At 36.4% G+C, this 22,582-nt stretch overlaps 2 protein-coding genes across 3 annotated transcripts; both read left to right on the plus strand.

Annotated features, from left to right (window-relative positions):
• On the plus strand, positions 2,145-6,147 carry LOC18785856 (GABA transporter 1). 2 transcript variants are annotated; one of them, XM_007219981.2, is made up of 7 exons: positions 2,145-2,313; positions 2,778-3,008; positions 3,273-3,370; positions 3,728-3,914; positions 4,081-4,211; positions 4,883-5,116; positions 5,565-6,147. In XM_007219981.2, the coding sequence occupies exons 1-7, from the start codon at positions 2,181-2,183 to the stop codon at positions 5,943-5,945; spliced, it is 1,395 nt and encodes a 464-aa protein (XP_007220043.1). In that variant the 5' UTR covers positions 2,145-2,180; the 3' UTR covers positions 5,946-6,147. The 2 variants fall into 2 exon arrangements, with proteins under 2 accessions (XP_007220043.1, XP_020412122.1); XM_020556533.1 differs by lacking the exon at positions 4,883-5,116 and having other exon boundaries at positions 2,148-2,313.
• LOC18786592 lies at positions 17,769-20,927 on the plus strand. Its single transcript, XM_007218806.2, has 2 exons — positions 17,769-17,906; positions 18,607-20,927. The coding sequence occupies exon 2, from the start codon at positions 18,674-18,676 to the stop codon at positions 20,459-20,461; it is 1,788 nt and encodes a 595-aa protein (XP_007218868.1). The 5' UTR covers positions 17,769-17,906; positions 18,607-18,673; the 3' UTR covers positions 20,462-20,927.

A 22,582-nucleotide genomic window follows, 5' to 3' on the forward strand; every position in this document is an offset into this window, starting at 1 on the left:
ACTTTTCTTTACTCATTCCTAGTTTATAATTGGATGATTAGCACATTAATTTGTGTCAATTATTTATTCATACAATCCTTTAAAAAAATATTTTTTTGATACTTAGTATTTTTAAAAATTATTTCTTAAAACATATTATGATCTAATTATGTAATAACCTCAAAAATAATACTTTGTTATATTATTTTTGTGAAAAATCTTATAAGTTGTGTGACTTTATTGGGTATTTTATGAATTTAGTTTGAAGTGAAAATATTGGAATTAAGTGAGTTTAATCTCAAATTTGGACTAAAATGCCTTTATGATTAAGTTTATGATTTTTTTTTGAATGAAGTAGGGCCCGTTTAGGCCCAGCCCGACCCGATAGGCTTCTCAAGCCCGGCTCATGGGTCGGACTTGGACTTTGAATTTTCTAAAAAAATCTGGCTCGACCCTGCCCGATATTTTCTCTCTCCTCTTTAAAGCCCAGCCCGATCCTACCCAAGCCCATTAAATTTAGGCCGGGTGCAGCTGTTGACATCAAAGCTGGTATGGCTATTATTTTGTTTATTTATCATATAGTGTTTTTACTACTATTTTAAACTATGACTCACTAGTGTCATGTGTTATGGTCTTTGAGAGTTGAAGCGAAAAGGACTCATTTTCAGTCAGATTACTGTCACAGCTAAATATGCAAGAACTACTTCGTTTTCTCAGGAAAAAAAATTTTCTTTGGTGGGTTTGATCTGCACTCTAACTATACTGCATAACCTTTGTTCTTGTTAAATTTTGATTCTGTAAATTATGATCCATGCATTCAAATAGGACATTTAAAAAAAATTCTTATTCCATCGAGTCCCTTTAGACCAAAAAAAATGTTGAGTCTCTTTTAAAGATTATCTATATGAGGCTGTTTATGCTTTGTCGTTGGTGTATGAACAACATGTGGTTTATGCCAATGAACAACATGTGGTTTATGCCGATAAATTCGATCTCTCGGCTGACAATGAGATATACTTAGAGCACATTTGCAAGGTATGCAATGGAAGGTCATGGAATTGGAGAAGCTGTGCAAGAAAATGCAAAATCAAACGGCAAAGTTTACAAAATCAAGAGCATCAAGCCAAATAACAAGAAGAGAGTCTGAAATTGAACTCGCTTAGGCCACTCCAAATAACTGCATGAAAAATTATCGCCACAGAATTTTTGTTCAGCCTATTTTCCCCCCACATTATACAAAACTGGTCAATCTACTCTCACCATCATCTCTCGCAATTTTATCCAAGATACCATCAAATAAAATCACGTGTCGAACCTTTTGAGGGCCTCTTGGTCATATCATGTCATATTCTTTACAAAAAGTGCCCTTAAATGTCGTCAAAAGAAAATTAAGTGTTGATAACGTGACCTACAAAAATGAGGCGTGAAATGACAAAGTAGCCCTTAAAGATGACTCATGTGTTCAACACGTGACTCTATTTGACGGCATCCTATTATGAAGGTAGTTTGACCAGTTTTATATAGTTCCGAGGAGGGAGGGGGAAGGGTAATTGATAATATCTACATATAATATGAGGAGAGAACATCATTTGACTCTATAATGTTAAACAAAAACTCATTTTCTGACAGTAAATTAAATAAGCATGCGCACTGCCAAACAGAGATATCTTAATCCATCGACGCTCTACGATCTCAAATCTCTCCATGTAAATTGTACGTTGTTCTTTCTTCATATAGCGAATCCATTGTCGCTATAAAATGATTTGGTTTCAGGTCCCATTTAATCGTCACTGCTATGACTTTTGAGACCAAGAAGCACATATTCTACATAAAAACAATAACCAAATTGTATCTTAGTATAATATGCCTTTGGCGGACGGCTTTCTTGACTTGTCCAAAACAGTTTTTGAACTCTTTCCAATATGCCGTCGTCGTGCAAGTGCATCTAGCTTTTATATATCATTTCTTATGGTGTATATATTTCTTCATTTTATTTATTTATCTTAATTTTAGCATCCAACAGTCCAAAGTGTATGGTTCACTTTGACTTGCGCATGGCTATCCCTTTCTTATGCTCTCATCAGTATAGCGAGTCACCCACCCAAGTACTGGATATACTTATATGTGTCTCAGCATACACTGGAGAGAGAGAGAGAGAGAGAGAGAGAGAGAGAGAGAGAGAGAGAGAGAGAGAGAGAGAGATGGGAACGGTGGCTCCAAACTTGATGGAAGTATCTGCAACTGCAACTGCAAGTGTTCATAAGGAAAACGGTGTGGTTGCCAACCCTCCAAAAGAGCTTGATGCCGGAGCCTTGTTCGTCCTCAAATCTCAAGGTTATTAGTGCTTAGAACTTAGTATATGATATGATATTGTTTGATTTTCTTTTTTACTTTATGCCGGAGATTTCAGTACTAGGGTTCTATTTGCTCTTTCCTTTTCTTTTTTGGGCTTTTTAGGAGTAATAATTCTTAACTTTATGGCCAATTTGCATTTTGGTCTTCCAACGTAATTTCATTTCCTCTCCTACTGTTGATCCTGTCGTCATATTTGTTACATTTTCTGTCAAATTTAGAGGTAAAATGGTCATTTCAAGTCGAGTCCGCTGGAGTTTTTAGGAACAATGGTCCCTAAACTTATACTCTTACATTTTGGTCCTCAAACTTGAAAAATGACTGTTTAGTTCCTTAAATTTGACGGACCAAAATACAAATTGGCAAATGATATACTTATAAGATGTATTTATCTACTTCTCCGTCTCTAAATGTTTTGTATGTGGGTGGTTTGATTTGTGGTATAGGGTCGTGGTTGCATTGTGGGTATCACTTGACGACATCCATAGTGGCTCCCGTGCTTCTAAGTCTTCCCTTTGCGCTCACCTTGCTAGGCTGGGTTGGAGGACTCATTTGCCTTGCCTTGGCTGGTTTGGTCACTTTCTATTCCTACAATCTTTTATCTCTGGTTCTGGAGCACCAAGAAAAGCTTGGACATCGTCAGCTTCGCTTTCGAGACATGGCCAGAGACATTTTAGGTGAGTGTAATTGTTATTTTAGTGTTTGCTTGAAACAATGTCGTGTACGTCGATTTTGTTGATAACAACTAGATGTCTCAATAGTTTCCAATTTTTCTATTTTTTTTTTCCAAAGATATCTATGAACGAAGATTTAAAACATAAACGGTTTGAATCGTTGAAGTGGAATTCATAGTGGATCCCACATAATGTCTATTTGAGAAATCCCTCTATAAAATGAGACTATATATATTTATGCATGTGGTTAATTTCATGTGTTGCCAGGTCCTGGATGGGGCAAATATTTTGTTGGTCCTTTGCAATTTTGGATATGTTATGGTGCTGTTATTGCTTGCACTCTACTTGGAGGGCAGAGCCTTAAGGTTAGTGTGTCCCCCAGATTTGTCATTAGTACACTTTGGTACATTTTTTAGTATATACTTCATGTTTATCAACTAATTCTTTATTTTGGGGAAAAAAAACAAAGTTATTTGTGAAATGACAGTATTATCGTCTCACTGAAAAATTACTCTATTTCTATCATCACGCTACTAGAAAATGCCTGATTAGTATACATTGTGGGTCGACAAAGCGTGACCAAGTTTACACTTATAGTTTAAACAAAATAGCTCACTAAACATGAACACTTCTAGTTTACACTTCTACTTTATGGTAGTGAACTTGGTAGATTTATGTATAAACTTAATATATAATTGTCTTTTCTTGGGTTTCTTTGGCAGTTTATTTACCTGCTTTCCAACCCAGATGGGAAAATGAAGCTCTACCAATTTATAACTATGTTTGGAGGCGTGACACTACTTTTGGCTCAAATGCCATCCTTCCACTCCCTAAGGCACATAAACCTTGTATCTCTTATCCTTTGCCTTGCATTCAGCGCTTGCGTCACGGCTGGTTCTATATACATTGGTATTATTAGGGCATATTTGATAATCATTTCATTTTTAATTTTCAATTTTTCTCATCACTTTTTCTAAAAGCTGAAAACATGTTTGGTAATAATTTTCGTTTTCTGTTTTTAAAGAAGTGAAAACTAATTTTCAAGAAAATATACATATTTGTTTTTCTTTTGCAGGACATTCTAATAAGGCTCCTGTAAGGGACTATACCGTGAAAGGAAGTGCAAAAGACCGCAGTTTTGGTATCTTCAATGCCATTTCAATCATCGCTACTACATATGCAAGTGGAATAATTCCTGAAATACAGGTATTTGACCTAATTTTTCATTCTTTACTTGCTTAAATTGTTGCTCATGAATTGAAACTCGAAAAATGTTTTCTTGTTAAACAATCAAAGAAAAATTTGTGAGATTGTTCGTGTGATCACGTGGTAGTGTACAAAAATTATTTATCATGTTAATACGGCCATATTCACAAGTTTTGGCCCATACCACCAATCTATTTCATAATATGAATCATTTTCACTTTTTAACTAGGTGATCATTGGTATATCATCCACGCAAAAATTCACTCAAATCGAAAATATTTAATTATCTTAGTGTAACTAAATAAATAAGCGAACACAATATTTTCGATAAACAAGTAAATAATCGCGATAATAATCAAGTGGTTGAACGGTCGATCTTTCATTTGGATGAAATTTCACAAGAAGGTTAGGATTATGAATTTACATTTTGGAGTAGTCCCAAACGAGTAACTAGTGGCATATGAACTTACTGGTTAGCGCTTGTGCGTACTTGTATGTATATGGGCTAGAATAACAGTTTCATAATAAAATAGGGTAGATTGTTTTCCAAGAAAACAATATTGCCATAACGACAATCAATTATTTCTTTATTTGAAAGATAATGAGCTAAGAAGTCAATCAATTATTTCTATATTTGAATTCAATGGGCTAAAGATGTATCAAACTTGCAGGCAACTTTAGCTCCTCCGGTGAAAGGCAAGATGTTCAAAGGCCTATGTGTTTGCTATAGTGTGATAGTGACGACATATTTCAGTGTGGCAATCTCTGGGTACTGGGCGTTTGGAAATCAAGCAATGGGAACAGTTCTTTCTAATTTTATGGGTGATGAGAAGCCTTTACTGCCTACCTGGTTTTTGCTCATGACCAATGTCTTCACTCTTTCGCAAGTTTCTGCTGTCACAGTGGTAAGACAAACAGAAAAGCTAGCTTCAACATTTCTTATCCAAAAGCCCAAAATAACCTTACTAATTACTTTTCCAATTATAAAAAATTAATTTTAAAATGGACTTTTCTGGGTGGACTTTCAAGCCCACAAGAAACCCAAACGCGTTACCAACATAAGTTTAGAGCCTTAACATATGTGCATCTTAAAACCAATAAAAAAGCATATTAAACGTGGGTTAGATTAGTTAGTTAGGGCAGTAAGTCCGTCCTTTACACTCAAGTTTAAATTTCCCTTCACATAAATTAGGATTTAGGATTATTTAATATCTTTGATCAATAAATTTAGGAGTATAATTGGAAGTCTGGATATATTTGTGGGTGATGGGTGCACTGATCAAATGCTTGAGTGCATTTAGAAGCTCCATGCATCTTATTCCACAAGACTAACATGAGTCTGTCTATCTGTAGGTTTACTTGCAGCCAACAAATGAAGTGTTTGAGAAAAAATTTGCAGACCCAAAGATGCCTCAATTTTCCATCCGTAATGTTGTGCCGAGATTGATTCTCCGGTCACTGTCCGTCGTGGTAGCTACAATATTTGCTGCAATGTTGCCTTTCTTTGGAGATATCATGGCCTTGTTTGGGGCATTTGGATGCATTCCTCTAGACTTCATTTTGCCAATGATTTTCTACAACGTAACTTTCAAACCCTCCAAACAGAGCCTTATTTTTTGGGTGAACACATTGATAGCAGGAGCTTCCTTCTTGTTGGTCGGGGTAGGGGCAGTGGCATCTGTTCGACAAATAGTTCTTGATGCCAAAACATATCGCTTATTTGCTAACATGTAAAAAGTAGTGGAATCAGTTTGTATCTCCTTTCAGTACCTATAAATGAAAATTCGGAGCCTTTTAAATAGGGAAATATTTTTGCTGCCACTTTAACTTAAAGTGTATGCTCTTTATCCTTCTTAATGCTTGACATGTATTCATAAGCATAACTATGATTAACTTTTTACTTTGATTAATGTAATTGTTGTTATATTTATATACACGTGACAAATGTTGAGATGGGTGATAAGCATACACTTTGGGTTAAAATAGTGAGCAAAAATGTTCCCTTTAAATAGATGATCCATATATAATTCTCTGATAATTAAGAAGTTTTCTTTTCAATTATTAGAAAACATGGCATTAAGGTTTTCAATAATTTGAATGAGCCCAAGGTATTTAGGATGATAGGGAAATCGTACCTAAGCTTTTTGGGGGGAAGGGGAACTTCTATATGTTCGAAAGGGTGAAATATTTTGTGATATTTTCGATTTTGGACTATTGAAATGAAAAAAAAAAATTATAAAGAAAAAAAAAAGATGGTTGCACACATTCAAATTCCTATCAAATAAGATAACACCAATATTCCAGCTATGGAGCATGTGTTCAAATGGAATTACAATTCTTTGCCCACAGGTTATTTGTCAAGGAGTGATTATTCATTTAATCTCAAACTCCTCAAAATTAAAGGCCTATAAAAGGAAGTTAGGAGGCCTGAAAAAAGGTGGGGAGCCGCAGGAACGAAGGAGAGGAGCAGAAGGTAGAGAAGAGCAATGGCAGAAGAAGTCAGGAATTTCTCTATAGTAAGGATGCATTCAACATCTAGTACAATCAAGCCATGTGGATTCTTGGCTATGATGATTTCAATCATCATAAATTAAGTCAAGAATCTACTCCAAGGCGTACCTCCTCTCAAATATCTCCACAACATCCAACTATGAATTGATAGCCAAGATGATTTCAATCATCATAGGATCAAGACCTGATCTGCTCCAAAGTGTGGCTCCGCTCAGACGCTTCCAGGATGTGCTCAACATCCAATTCATAAGCACTCCGTAAGGATTGCTTATCATGATGGGCTATCCATCACAAAACCAAAATTGATTGGCAATGCTGTTTGTTTCCCTCTTTTTGGCCGAGGCGGCCGACTGAAGGAACTTTTGGTCCTTCTTTTTCTTTGAGTGCGGGGCGTGCCACCACTAAGCCACGAATTTGGCTTGAATGGAACATTTTGTGTCCAAGATCTGACTTTAATCAAACGATTGTTCGGTCGAGCAAGGAACCTCCTCACAGCCTAGGTTCTTTCACTACCTCGGGGTCAAGACTTTATGTGAGCAACTAAATGATGTGGAGTGGGTGGAGATGATATTGAAAGTGAAACGTAATGAAAAGAAGAACAAGTGCGTAAAGTAAAGCTTAAACTTAAATATAATTTAAAGATAAATGCATAATGTAAAGTGCGTAAAATAAATAACGTAAAGACTAGAATTAAAGTGTGATAAAATAGATCAAAGTGATAAATAAACAAGAATGAAATAAGAACGATAAGAACGGTAAACTAAATTAAACTTAATGAAAATGCGATAACAATGAAAAGTAAAGCAATTGAAATAGACTTGAATTTAAAAGACAATATAATGTAAATTGCAAGAATTTAAACTTACACCTTTTTTACTTGCTACTAGGTGCTTGAAAAGTAAAATCCTAAATCTAGGAAAAAAAAAGTGCAAGACGAAAAATAGGTTTGTGTGTCTGATGATGTGTGTCGTCTGCCTTCATTTAGTAAGTTTATATAGAGCGCCCGTTGGCCCATGGGACGGCCATTGAATGGCCAAATGTCAACTCTTTTAAAATTCTTTCCTTTTGTGGCCCCCTAAATCCGTGGGACTATATTAACAGAGATATTCTAATTGCTTGATTCTCTCTTGTGTTTGGAATATTCTGAACTATCATTAATCTCTTTGATTTATTTCCTTATGAGGCCAGCTCCACGCTCATACACTCTTCTGGAAATTCTGGGCACAAATCCATGGCTTGGGCTTCGCCCTCTGGGCTCCTTGGAATTATATGAGGCTGACTTTCTCTAGCCCGGCCGCGATACTTCTTCAAGTCGGCTGCCAAACTTCTCAAACCCAGCAGCCAAACTTCTCAAGCAGGGCTGCCAAATTTCTCTAGCCTGGCCGCTACTCAAGCTCGACCGCCAAACTTCTCTAGCCCAACCACTACTCAAGCCGGGTTGCCAAACTTCTCAAGCTCGGCCGCCAAACTTCTCAAGCCCGGTCGCCAAACTTCTCAAACCCTGCCACCAAACTTATCTAGCTCAGCCGCAACTCCTCATGCTCGGCCGCAACTCCTCAAGCCCAGCCGCTGCTCAAGCCTGGCGGCCATTCTTCACACCCGGAGTCAATTCTCGCACCCGACTGCCATTCTTCACATCTGGAGTCAATTCTCGCACTCGGCCATCTTCTCGAACCTGGCCGCCATTCTTCATGCCCGGAGCTTGTGTTTTCGAAACGTGCCCAAGTTAGGTGAATTTTCACCACCCCCAAATACTGTTAAAAGATGTAGAGAAATTCCATAATTTTATAGACTTCTCTTACTTCAGCCGTACAATGGCTAAGACTTGTTCAATGTTGTTCGTGTCTGCCAAGGAGGACAACAAAGAAAAAGGAAATCAAACAGGAAAGAAAAAACCATGTGGTAATTTATGCGAGTACCCAAAAAGCAATTCCAAATTCCACCACGATTGGAGGTGGAGAGACATGAGATGTGCAGAAGGAAAGAAACAGAAACATTTGTTTCTTTCTTATGCAATTGTTTTGAGGTGGTGAAAATTCACCCAACCTGGGCACTTTTCAAAGACACGGGCAGATGGGGGCCGGAAAGTATTATAGTTGGACAGCTAGGTTTTAAAGCCCTAGGGGCTTGCCATAACACGGTCGGAGGAGCCCGGTTTGCAGGAGCTTGGCTGCCATGATTTAGATTGACAGAGCTTGGAGGCCAGAGTTGCTGAAATATGTGGCTGGAGTTACTAGAAGCAAGAAGGGGGCCGAGCTATGGTTGGAAACGAGATGTGATCGGGCTGTGGCTGAAAGTGAGACGCAGCCGAGAGCTGGAGTGTTGCGGTCGGGCGTTGTTCGAAGTATGGCTGAAGTTGCTACCGGAGATGCCTAAAAGATGTGCGACCGGATTTTTCGAATAGATGGATATGCGGCTGGGTGTTTTGGTTTGGAGCGATCGGATGCTACAGGATGGAGGGGTTGGAGTATTTGGATTCTTTGCAAATTGGGTTGAATTTTAAATTGGAGTTTAATTGTCTTATTAATTATTATTATTATTATTATTTGATATGTGTATGTGTGTGTGTAAATGAATTCAAATAAATGCGGCTGAAATGTTGGGGTCTTTGCGGCTGGGCTGATGGCTTTAGATTGAGCCATCCTTCATCTAATTTTGTGTTTATATAATATATATTAATAAATAAATACAGCCGGGGTCTTTTTGATGGGCCAAATTGGGGGATTTTGGGCAATCAGAATGTGAGAATTTTATTATATGTAATAAGAATGGGTGGCCATTTAAGGGAGTTTGGAGGTCCAAGCCAAAGTCACCAATTCAAGTCCAAGATTTCCAGAAGATTATGTGCACGTGACGAAGGCCTCACAAGGAAAGAAATCAAGGAGGTTGATAATAATTCAGAATGGTCCAAAGCAAGAAAGAATCAAGTATATCAGAATATCTCCATCAATGCAATCTCACGGATTTAAGGGGACCTTGAAAGAAAAGAAATTTTAAAAGAGTTGACATTTGGTCATTTAGTGGCCAGCTCATGGACCAACGAACACCCTATATAAAGCTCACCAAACGAAGACATCAGATACACAACATCAGGCAAACAAACCTACTTTTCGTCTTACACTTTTCTTTTCCTAGACTTAGGATTTTACTTTTCAAGCACCTAGTGTAACAAGTTCTTCATTTTCTTAGTGTAAGTTTAAATTCTTGTTCAATTTACATTATCTCGTCTTTTAAATTCAAGTTTATTTACATCGCTTTACTTTTCATTGTTATCGCACTGTTATTAAGTTTAATTTCAAGTTTATTTTAGTTTATCATTCTTATTGTTCTTATCGTTTTTATTTCGTTCTTGCTTTATTTATCGCTTTGATTTATTTTATCGCACCTTAATTCTTGTCTTTACGTTTAAACGCATATTTAACTTAATTGCATTATTTTTACTTAAAAACCTAAAAATCACAAAAACATCTATACAAAGCCTAACCATCCTCGAGCCCGAGGAAGTGAAGGAGCCTAGGCCAATAGGAGGTTCCTTACTTGGCCAATCAATCGTTTGATCAGAAGTTAGAAGCGCAACACATCCATCTACTCACATTTCATTCAAACCCAAATTCGTAGCTTGGTGGTGGCACGCCCCACACTCAAAAGAAGAAGGACCAGAAGTTCCTTCCGTCGACCACCTCGGCCGAAAAAAAGGAAACAACAGCACAATCAAAGCAAGAAAAAAATTAAATTAAAGAAGAAGGAGGACTCTTCCTCAACACCTGCAAGTGAGACATTTAATTTACTAAGTGAGATATTCCAATCGGCTTGAGACAAACAGAAATAAAAAGAATGGATGTGGATGTGGTGGTTCACCCACCACGTAAGGGTTCAAGCCTTTCTCTGCCATGCAGGAAACAACTAAGAAATAGGTGAAGTCTATGATGGGCCCGACGCATTTAGAGAAAGGAAACCAAAAGGAAGAAAACTTCTTTCTCTCTTGGCTTGCAACAAATAAAGTTAAGAAAGAGAAGTTTGTTCTCTTTACTTTATTACAAGAAGGAGATAAATTGCTTGCCACCTGCATAAAATTGAGACTCAAGGAAAAAAATATAAAAATAAAAATAGCAAGAGGTCACAAAAGACTTTAGTTCACAAGTTGAAAGACCCTGTGTGTTGTTGCCTTGAGCTCAGAAGACGTGATCAAGAAAGCTAAAGGCTTGTGAGGATTCAACTCATTACCAAATCATTGACAACAACAGGCCCAATATGAAATTACAGGATTTGATGGCCCAAGACCTAATGGTCTCATATGCACTGGGCTCGTCTCACATCTCAAGATCAGTCAGTCTCAAGCCGACATTCCATAACTTGACAAGTCCATTAAAAATTCAATTGGCGAACAATTGGTGCAAAGTCTCAAGTTCGCAAATTATCAATTAATGGGCTTAAATTCCAAAAATGCCCATTAATTCCTAAATCGTCAAGTGAAGACTCAAGTGGTACAAAACCACACCAAATCCCTAATGGTACAAAATCACACCAAATCCCTAGTGGTACAAAACCACGCCAAATCCCAAGTGGTACAAAACCATGTCACAAGCCCATATGGCACAAAATCATGCAAATGAAATCAAAATTTGGAACTACGTCGGTTTGATCCCTTCAAGGGTACGTAGCCAGTCTAGCATACCACTAGACGCAACCACAACCAAATTTGAATCCCTGGTTCATCCTAACCAAATTCGCCTAAATACTTTTCCAAATGCGAATGTCAATTGTAGAAAATTAGTGGGTTCATTAAAATTGTTCATTATTTTTCTTGGACATTGACAATAAGAAAAATGGTACAAAATCATACAATTTTTTCATGGGTCATCTACCCATGCAAATTTCAATGAGATTAAATTCAAATCTCTCAAACACAAATTCTCAATTAGTGAGTCACATTTACCCATTAATTTCCAATTTTTCCCATGGGTCATTTATATATGAAAATCTACAAACTGTCTCAAAGATACAAATTCTAAATTAGTGTGCCACACTTACCCATTAATTTCTAAATTTGGAACTAAGTCGGTTTGATTCCGTCAAGGGTACGTAGGCAATCTAGCATCCCAATAGATGCAACCACAACCAAATTTGAATCCCTGGTTTATCCTAACCAAATTTGCCAAAACACTTTTCCAAGTGCAAATGTCAATTTTAGAAAATTAGTGGGTTAATAAAATTGCTCATTATTTTTCTTGGACATTGACAATTAAAAAAAAAAGGTACAAAACCATCTAATTTTTCTCATGGGTCATCTACCCATGCAAATTTCAATGAGATTAAATTCAAATCTCTCAAATACATATTCTCAGTTAGTGGGCCGCATTTACCCATTAATTTTCAATTTTCTCATGGGTCATCTATCTATGAAAATTTCAACATCTCCAAATTGTCTCAAATACACAAATTCTTAATAAGTGGGTCACACTTACCCATTAATTTCCAAATCAATTCCGAACTACATTGGCTTGATCCCTTCGAAAGGGTATGTAGGCAATCTAGAGATTCAATCTAGATGCAACCCGTCCAAATCTTAAATCCGAACAGAATCTCTAGTTTATTCTTAACCAAATTTACCCCCAAACATAATTCCATATCGAATCCCTAGTTTATTCAGCTAAATTCACTCAAACACTTCTTAATACAATTCAAATCAAATTTCCCTCGCAATGAGTTATTTATTCATTGCAATTCTTTAAACTACGAGTGGCTTGATTCTCACAAGGGATACGTAGGCACCCTGAGGTTCGACTTAGAGGCAATAACAAAACCAAACACACACGTTCTGTTTCTTTATGATGGAATCAAAGGGTTTTTCCTTGAAGCAAGGGATCGTAATTAAGAGACACCGCGTCTTGAATGGATCAAACCTAAAATAATAAAACTCTATTATTTAATTAGTGGTAGTGAAATTATGTTGAGAGGTTCATATTTTTCTTCAACAGGAACTCCAAATGTGACATGAGGTGGTGATACGTGTCCCTAAATAGTGGAGTCCTTAGTTAGAATGAAAAATGGACTTCAAGAACAAGTCTTGCCATTCGACTGAGGGTACCAAAGGGCACCGTAGTCCTCCTAATGCCGATGTCAAATATCAAGCCCCTTGGCGCAAGGTACAAACAAGATTTTTTTATTATTGCTAGCTCCTTTTGCACACAAATTATTTGGATTTTTTTTTAGTACAAGTAATAGTGTAAACTAGAGGGGATGAATGTCTCTTTCATATACACACACAATTAAGGTGTCATGAAGTTCAAACATAAGACTGCTAATTTTCAAGTCAATGCCATTTTCCTTAAGCTAGACTGCGTTGTTCAAATTATCTAGATGTTAGTCAGAATAAATTAAAAGGATAAAGTATATTGATGATAATCCTAGTGTCACAGTGTCACGTAGAATGTACGCACCATCCATAAGAGGAAGGTCTGTGCCATAGCAAATGGTGACAGATAACCCATGAAAGTGAAAATAATCCAGAATCGTCCATGAACAACTAATCAACTTAATTAAGGGATTAATTAACATCGAGTATGTCTCAAAGATGATATTCCCATGAGATGGGGCCACCACCACCAAATCTTCTTGTATAGGATCCATCAATTCTCTACTCTTCATCAATGAAATGTAGTATTAGACGAGGATCATGGTTGCATGACTCCACAAATTAAAATGAGAATTGTGATTTTTTGTTTCGAATCGCTTTTAGATGGAATTAAAAATACTTTGTTCTTAACTTACAAATCAATGGTCTTATATTCGAACCTTCATAGTATTCTAATTTAAATTATCGCTTATACTTAAAAAAAGAAATTATGACAATCTACCTAAAAAAGTGATAAACGCAAGTTTACTCTCATGATGAGAGTTAATCATTCAACTTTCAACTTTCTTTGTTTGTGCAAATCAGAGGCATGTAGTATCATAATAAACTACCCCCCTAAATATTATAAATAGTAATTGCCACCATAGTCTCTTCTTGGGTCCCCTTGGCACAAAGACAGAGATAAACAAATTGACTCATCAACTAAGCATGCCCTAATTTTAAATTAAACAAACATGAGTTAGGCAAATAAGCCCATATTGGTCAGTCAAATTTTAATTAAAATTCATTAAAACATTCCCTAATTAAGTTGAGTTTGCACTAACCATCCAAAAAAAGGTGACCAAGAAAGACAATCAATCCAAATATAAATAAATAAATAAATAAATAAAAGGTGTTTTTGGACTTTTTAGATAAGAAGATAATATCAACTAGGCAACTACCAAGTATTTAATTAGTGAGGGTTGGTGTGGTGAAAGCCTTTTGAATCTCTCTCTGTTTTTTAGCATTCCATGTGAATTCAACTTTCTTGATTCCCGGAGTCGGACTTTTACACATTTGCTTTGCATGTCGGTCCCTCCGTACTCCATGACCCGACCCGCTTTGCAGATACAATAAAGGCTGGGGACAGAACGGTAAAATGTCATGTTTCCGCGTGGTCGCCATTAATGATTGCGACGGGTCTCTATCTCTCGATCGGGGTTTTGCATTGCAGTCCTTACAGTTTAATGTATTTATATTTTGGCCTTACATATTTTTAATTCAATACATAAACGGAACAAAAGAATGATTGATTCGTTTTGTTACTAATTGTCGCTATGCCATGCTCTTCTTTGCCATACATTTCTTGCAGAAATTGACATCAGCATATTATTGAACAGTCAAACAAATGTGGGCTGAAAGTAGATATACAAATTGATTGTAATGAAATTGCATAACACTTTCCTTGATTCCTTCAGGTTGTCAATTCCAATAGTCTTTCTCTTTTGTTTGTATCATGACTGATCGAGTATAACAAAATTAATTTTCTCTTAAAAAGTAGCAAATTGTCATTTGGCCATTGAAGGAACAACTTGGACTACATCAAATAGGCCTCGTGCCAAGGGTGCCGAGGCCTCAATATCCGCCATCAGCTAGGATTTTGGTTATCTTCACAACAAATGTACAATATATATATAATGACTTTTTATATTCAACAAAATATATGAGAAACACGTTATATGAATATTTATAGCACATCGACATTTTATTCGTGTAGAGAGAAATAAAACACATATGGGGGTATTTTGGTCATTTACCTACAAATCCACATTTTCCAATTAAAGATTTCATACTTCAAAATATTCATGATTATGAGTTTTAGGTATTCTCAATAGCTTCTAGGGTTATATGGCATAAGGTAGGGTCATTTTCTAAATTTTTGGGACCAAATGTTATTCTACCGTAGTAAGAGCATCTTCAATAGTCTCTTCAATAGTTTTGGAATGTTAATTTAGGTAAGCCACATAAGCAAAACTCCCTCTAACAGATTTGTCAAACTCAACTGTAACCTATTTCTCTATCTTTAGAACTGACAATTTAACCTTACTCTTCAAAATATTTAATTTTTCCTTTGGAATAACATAACATTGAAAAAGTTAAAATATAGTTTTATAACAAATTAATGAAATTGGAATGGTCAAGTACCAAATCCATTAGACATGTAAAATTTCGGTAGGTAAAAAAATCTTTCCAATTGAGAACAATTGATCCCACCTTTAATTTTAATTTCCATTCAATTATTAAAAAATTAAAAATATGATTCCTTAACAATTCCCCATATGAATGGATAATATTCGAAAAATTAAAATGAATACAATTGAAAGAGTCCAGTGGAAAAGGCTAGTAGCTTTGAACATTGAACTTTTCCTAGTGAAATAAAACCAGACTTACTAGCTAATCAATGAACATGAATGCCTTAAACTATTTGGCCGTTTGTATAAATAACTATTTGGGCGTTTGTATAAATCAAAACAATAATTCTCACATAATACCTTTTCATACACAAAATGAGTATAAATGAACAAAAGATGAGTGGGAAAATCAGTTCCCAAAACTAATTGACTAACAAAAATAATTCTTGAAGTTTTTTTCATAATAATTTTTAAACTTAATTACAAAGAAAATACTACTTATTCCAACATTAAAAAATGATACATGAAACTTGTATCGCGCTTTACCAAAATTCACTATTTACTGAAGTGCTCGAGCAATCCGAAACACCAAAACATATATATAGCCTTATACATCATTTGACCCATCTCTCGTTGTATATCAATTGCTTTGTCTTGTTTCCTTTCCAAATTGGCCAAACATCATGTCGTGATGGAATGAGAAACGAATTTTCATTCATGATTAGAATCCCAACCAAACAAACGGAGCATGGAAGTCTACAATTCATGATGACATTTGTAATATAGTCGAAATTTCACCTATATCCATCGTGATGAAGAAATTAAACTACTCAATTTGTTGAGAAAAAACAAAAAACAGATTGAAAGGTTACGTATATTTTTATTCACATTGAATGTTTAAAATGGTAGAAGCTGTAATTTTGCATTTCGTGTATTAGATTAAATAAGTGCATGTTTACATAACCGAAATGGTCATGAGTAGAATGACAGTCATTCTTAGACCTGGCATTCGTGTTGTGTTTTGCAATGTTTATGTCGTGTTCATGTCAACCCGCTTTTCTTAACGAGTTGACACGACACGACATGACACGATAAGAAAATAGGTTAGAAATGTCAAACACGAACACGACACGACACGATAACCAGTTAAGAATTAAAAACAAAACGAAAAAATCATAATAAAAATAAAAAAAGAAATATTAAACAATTAAAAATTCAACCAATTCAAACAATCACAGCTTCTGGATCTGGAAGAGGATGAGAGAGAGAGAGAGAGAGAGAGAGAGAGAGAGAGAGAGAGAGAGAGAGAGAGAGAGAGATGGAATAGGGTTATCTACGGTACCACCCTATTAATGAGTTTGAACCTTTCTTTGAGAGCTAAGGTTTGAAACCTCCCAGAGTATGTTTCTCTTCTTCCTCATAAATTGATGCTCTTGATTGATGACGATTTGTTGCTTCAAAATTATGGGGGAGGAAAAGATGGAAGAGAAGAAAGAGAAAGAAAAAAAGAAGAAAAAAAAGAAGAAGAAAATAAATTTATAAAAATTTCCCTGAGTTTAATGGGTTAACAGGTATTCGTGAATTGACACAACAAGACAGTTTAACGGGTGGCTAACGAGTCAACCCGATATCAACATAACATGATAACTCAGACTCGAATACTGAATTTTTTTGTGCGAATTCGTGTCGAGTTAACGGGTTGTGTACAATATTGCCACCTCTAGTCATTCTCATTCTGGATGACTCCTTTGTTTATTTACATTGGTGAATGAACAGTAATACGCAGCCCATAACAAATCTGATTTCTGATTCCTGATATTGAAGAGATTTGATTCCGAAAAGGGGAGGTGGGATTGGAAAATAGTGAAGGGAATCAAGTTTTTCATGCCAAAAAATACCCCTCACAAAATTAAATTTTTTTCATATTAAAAATTGTAGTGGTCTTTGGAAAATAAAAAAACATATTTTTTTTAATGGCATTTTCGTAATCAAAATAATTTTTCCTCCAATTCATGATGGATGAAATGCATAACTACGATGCTTGTTTAATCTGGTTCATGCTTAATCTAATCCATGGTTACTTCCATTCCTAATTAGTAAATATACCCTAATTGAATTTGTAGTATGCCTTTTTAACAGAATTAATTATCTTTCTTTTAGTTGTCTTTGAAGTTCCCATTTAACTAAAACCACAAATGAAATGAACTGTTTCTCATTCCAAATATGGATTCGAGGCAAGCAAACGCAGCCTATACATAGAAATAGATTCAAGAAAAACAATGAATCAATTATGAAATACTTTGAGCTAAATTCTTGTTTTTTTTTTTTGGGTGCACAAAAAAGAATTAAAGGGGACAAAGAAGATAAATTTGTGAAAAAGAATGGACAAAGTTAGCAAGACACAAAAACTTGGGGGTAGGTAGGTGTAAATGTTTAGAGGACAGAGGGTAGAAAATGCAAAACCCAAAGGATTAGTAATAACTAATAAGATATGTATCTTAAATATCACTCGTTTTGGGTCTTTCCGCATTTTCTGCTTCTCTTCCATGTGGGCTGCGGAAGCTCTCAGTGCAGCTTCCCCGCTACTTCCTCTCTCTCTCTCTCTCTTCTAATTTTTGGGTAGAAAGATTCATCGGTTACTTCTTCTTCATATGATCGGTGAGCTTTATGACATGTTTATATATTTTGTTTATGAAGTTTTGTGCATATGATCGTACACTTGTTCTTGTTTAACTTCATTTGAACAAAGAAATTGGAAAACAGAGTTGTCTAAATCTGGGTTGATGCTTATAGTGTTTGTGAATTTTCTTGGTTATACAACTGAAGCTGTTATCTAAATCAGTAAATCTGGCTTTAATTTTTTTCGTTGTATAAATTGCTTAATTATCCAGGTAGAAAGAAAGAAAAAGTTCAGAAATTTTATAGAAATACAATGAAAATAAACTTTTTGTGTTCTGAAAAATGGATCTTGGAATTTTGCTGATTTATGTAATGGGATTTTGATTTTGGGTTTTAGGTTTATGTCACATATTGTTATGAACTGTTTGCCCAAAGATTTATTTTCTTGTGATTTTGGGGGGTTTGCTTTTCTTTTTTAGTGAATTCTGAGGTTAGTTGTTGTGAGAAAAAGTCTACGGGGTCGCCATTTCATGCATTAGCTAAGCAGACTTTTCTCTTACCAATACTAGGTTCTTCTCCCCTTCCTCTACTTTTCATGTAGTTGACAAGCAACCTAGGAGAGCATTATGGTAATTGAATTTTTGATAGGAAGCTGTCTGGGTGTTTCTTCAAGTTAATGCCCTGAATTTTAGCTGTTTGACCCAATCGTTTGATCATAGGTTTATAAATTTTTTTGCAGGATCAAGAAATATGATGTGGGGTTTGACTTAGTGATTATTTATCAAAACCTTTTCTGGGTGTAAGAGATGGTTGCAGAATCGTGGTTTCGCAGTCTTTGGAAGACTAAAAGGAAGCATGAGGGGCCTGAGAAAGCAGTGGTTGGAGTTTTGGCCTTTGAAGTTGCAAGCTTGATGTCTAAGCTGGTCCATCTATGGCAATTTCTGAGTGATAAACAGGTTACTAAGCTAAGAGAAGAAATCACAAATTCAGTGGGTATAAAAAAGCTTGTGTCAGATGATGATGACTTCATTGTAGGGTTGATATGCGCTGAATTGATTGAGAATATGGTCCGCGTGGCAAAATCTGTGGCCAGGCTTGCCAAAAATTGTACTGATCCTGCATTGAAGAGTTTTGAGAATGCTTTTACTGAGTGGATCAATAATGGTATTGACCCTTATGGATGGGAATTTTCATGGAAGAAGATGGAAAGGAAAGCTAAGAAGATGGAGAAGTTCATTTCAGCAAATGCAAATTTGTATGAAGAGATGGAAGTGCTTACAGAGCTTGAACAAAATTTGAGGAGAATGAAGGGAAATGATGACTTAGATGGTGTGAATTTGCTTGAGTTTCAGAAGAAGGTAGTGTGGAAGCAGCAGGAGGTGAAGAATTTGAAAGAGGTCTCTCTGTGGAACAGGACTTATGATTACATAGTCCTCCTTTTGGCAAGATCTCTCTTCACAATGTACAGTAGGATCAATCATGTCTTTGGAATTCAACAAATGGTAGATGCTGGTGATACCAAAGATTCTGGAATTATTAATTCTGATCACATTAATCGTAGCAATTCAGTTTCTGCACTAATGCAATCTTCAGTCCGTCCACCTAAGAATGGTCTTCCAAGATTTGCTTCAGGTCCCCTTGGGAGGTTTAGTGCTATATCAGGGCCAATATTGGAAACAAATAAAACCAACATTTGCTATTCAGGTCCTCTTGGTGACTCAATTACAAAATCAGGCCCTATTTCGGGAAAGAATAGAGATGTCAACTTTTTTTCAGGCCCTCTTGGGAGGTCAACAACAAAGTCAGGCGCAATTGCTGCAACGAATAGAACCATCAGGAAGTTGTGGAATCACTCACACACTAATCATGGGAAGAAATCACACACAAAGTCCAATAGGTTGACTCAAGTTGGACCTTTCAAAGGATGCATGATAACTGCAAACAATTCACCCATCACCAATTGCTACTTGAGTTCAAGTGATGTTCGTTCAGCAATTCTCAATGTAGACATTCTAGCTTCTGGCAACAAAAGTCATCCTAGTACATCAATCTTCAGTTCCAAGCACAGGTTGTTGGATGCCCCACCAGAAACCCTTGGTGCTGCTGCCTTAGCACTGCACTATGCAAATGTTATCATCATAATTGAGAAGTTAGTTGCATCTCCTCACTTGATTGGTCTTGATGCAAGAGATGACCTGTACAATATGCTGCCTGCAAGTGTGAGAGCTACATTAAGGGCCAGACTAAAGCCATACAGTAAGAGTTTGACTTCATCAGTTTATGATACAGTTCTTGCTGGAGAGTGGAATGAGGCAATGGCAGGAATATTAGAGTGGCTGGCACCTCTTGCTCATAATATGATAAGATGGCAATCCGAGAGGAGTTTTGAACAGCAAAGCTTGGTTTCCAGGACACATGTGCTTTTGGCACAAACCCTTTACTTTGCAAATCAGCAAAAGACAGAAGCAACAATAACAGAGCTGCTTGTTGGGTTGAATTATGTCTGGCGATTTGGCAGAGAAGTCAATGCAAAAGCTCTATTAGAGAGTGGTAGCAGTAGAATCTATGATGAATTTTTGGATCTGGATGGGTAGTATTTTTTTCAGATCACGGCAATTACCAAATCATTTTCACGACTAACCACATTAAGCAAATGCTTTTGCCTGGCTAGTCGATGAAATTCCTGAATGCTATTGGACAGATTGATCATTGGTTGGTCCCGGAGAAACAACCACTACTTTCAATATGATTGTATTAAAGGCATCCTTGTGTAAGTTAAAAGGTAGAGACAGAGCTTCCGAACATTCTTTCTTTTGGTGAGAGTTCAAGCCACTGGAATCGGCTCCTCTATTCTTTTATTCGCACAGCATGGATTGCCGTATTTACTTAAGCTGTGTACCGTGTATATTTCATCAGCTATACGTTTTTAATAATTGATTGTAAATCTAGTATAGAAGGTTCTCTCCATGTCTCAAAGGCCTCTTATGGTGAAATCATGTTCTTTTCTTAGCGACTGAATTGTGATGGTGAGCTTAAAATATGCACTACCCTTGTCTGTTACCTACCAGGCCCTCCCTCATCTTCAGTAAGTGCTAGCTTGTTTTGGTTAGAATTATGAGGATGTTTTCTAGACATTTTCTTTTTTAAGTTTAAAAGAAGTATTTTATATACTTTTTAGATAATTAGTTAAATTTGAATTCCATGATTTAGGAGAGTGAATAGAAATTTGTCTGAGCTTGTATTACAAATCCAAAAATTACAACGTATTTGCAGATGTTTTGCCCAGATTCGAAACTCCGTCTCGTTAGATTAGAGTAGTTTAGAATTTCACTACTCTAGAGTAGTTTAGAATTTCACATCGTAACAAAAAAAGAACACGGTTTTTTAATACTTTAGTATTAAAACTTAAATTAATACTTAAGGCAATCCAAAATATGCGAAACTCAGTCAGAGTACATAAACTGGTGCCGCACGTTTTCACCAGTCAAATTCGTACTGCCCTTTGAGACTAAAATTGGACTCATTTTAACACCAAACAAAAATGATAAACGTGTTTCTGACGGATGCGTGAGCAAAATATATGCATGCGACAGAGAGTAAGAGAGCCTATACAACTAAATATAAAGCGTGTACCAGAAACATAAAGCATTTCATATTATTTAGTCAAAATGTTTCAGTAGCTTAACATAGCACCAAATGCAATAGGATTCAGACTAAAGCCTAGAGACAAATAAATTAGGAAACTAATCACTGATGTCCGCATCATTCCTCCTGGCTGAGAAGAGCTCGACTCCGGCGAGATAAAGTTGTAATCACGATCCAAAATGTCGGGATCAATGCGTTTGCATGTCCTCTTTAACTTGCACCTGCTTGTTTGGTGGAGACTGATTCACAAGCTTGGGTTGAAATGCCTTCAGCGCGATGTTCTTTGCACAGATTTCTTGTTGCCTTCCTTCTTCATTGGGCAGTGGACGGGGAAGTGTCCAAAACCTTGACATTTATAACATCTTGTCGTCCCACCACCACTGGTATCCACTAGTGTTCCTTCAGCATGATGTTCTTTCCACTAGTGTTCCTTCAGCGTAAAGGTACATATTTTTGCTTCAACCTTTCTTTCATCTTAGCCCAATGGACGATTGGTTCTTCACCAACTCTCTCTAGCAGTGTTTCAACATTTTCCCAAAACAATCCAGCTTGACCCACCAATTTTATTTTAGCAAGTCTAACCTTTTGCCCCTCAAGCATGTCATGCCACTCAAAATAATGATCCATGGTAGCTAACCAGTCAAGGAAAGCTTTAGGATTTAACTCACCATCAAAATTAGGTGCGTCAAGTTTCACCAATCTCATTACCTTTTCATCAAGGTCTTGCTCATAGTCATGCTGAAATTTTTGTCTTTTGCCGTCTCGGTCATTCCTCCTATCATGACGTTTTTTTTTCTCATATCATGATTCAACTCTTCTCCATTCACTTTCTTTGTCATGTTGTGTTGAATAGATGCTTCTATGTCTGCAAAACGACGATCAACGAGTCTGGATCGTTCTTCGAATATGGTGGTCATATTTGTTACTTGCTTGGTTAGACTTCCCAACATTTGAACAATCCGTTCAGAGTCCATCTCTAGTTGGTATGTCTTACCAGCCTTGGAGTCATACAATCGATACACGACATGCAAAAAAAGTGACTCGAAATTTTCAAACCCTAGGAAAAACAA

The sequence above is a fragment of the Prunus persica genome, chromosome G2, assembly GCF_000346465.2.
Source record: "Prunus persica cultivar Lovell chromosome G2, Prunus_persica_NCBIv2, whole genome shotgun sequence".
In the NCBI taxonomy this organism is placed as follows: domain Eukaryota; kingdom Viridiplantae; phylum Streptophyta; class Magnoliopsida; order Rosales; family Rosaceae; genus Prunus; species Prunus persica.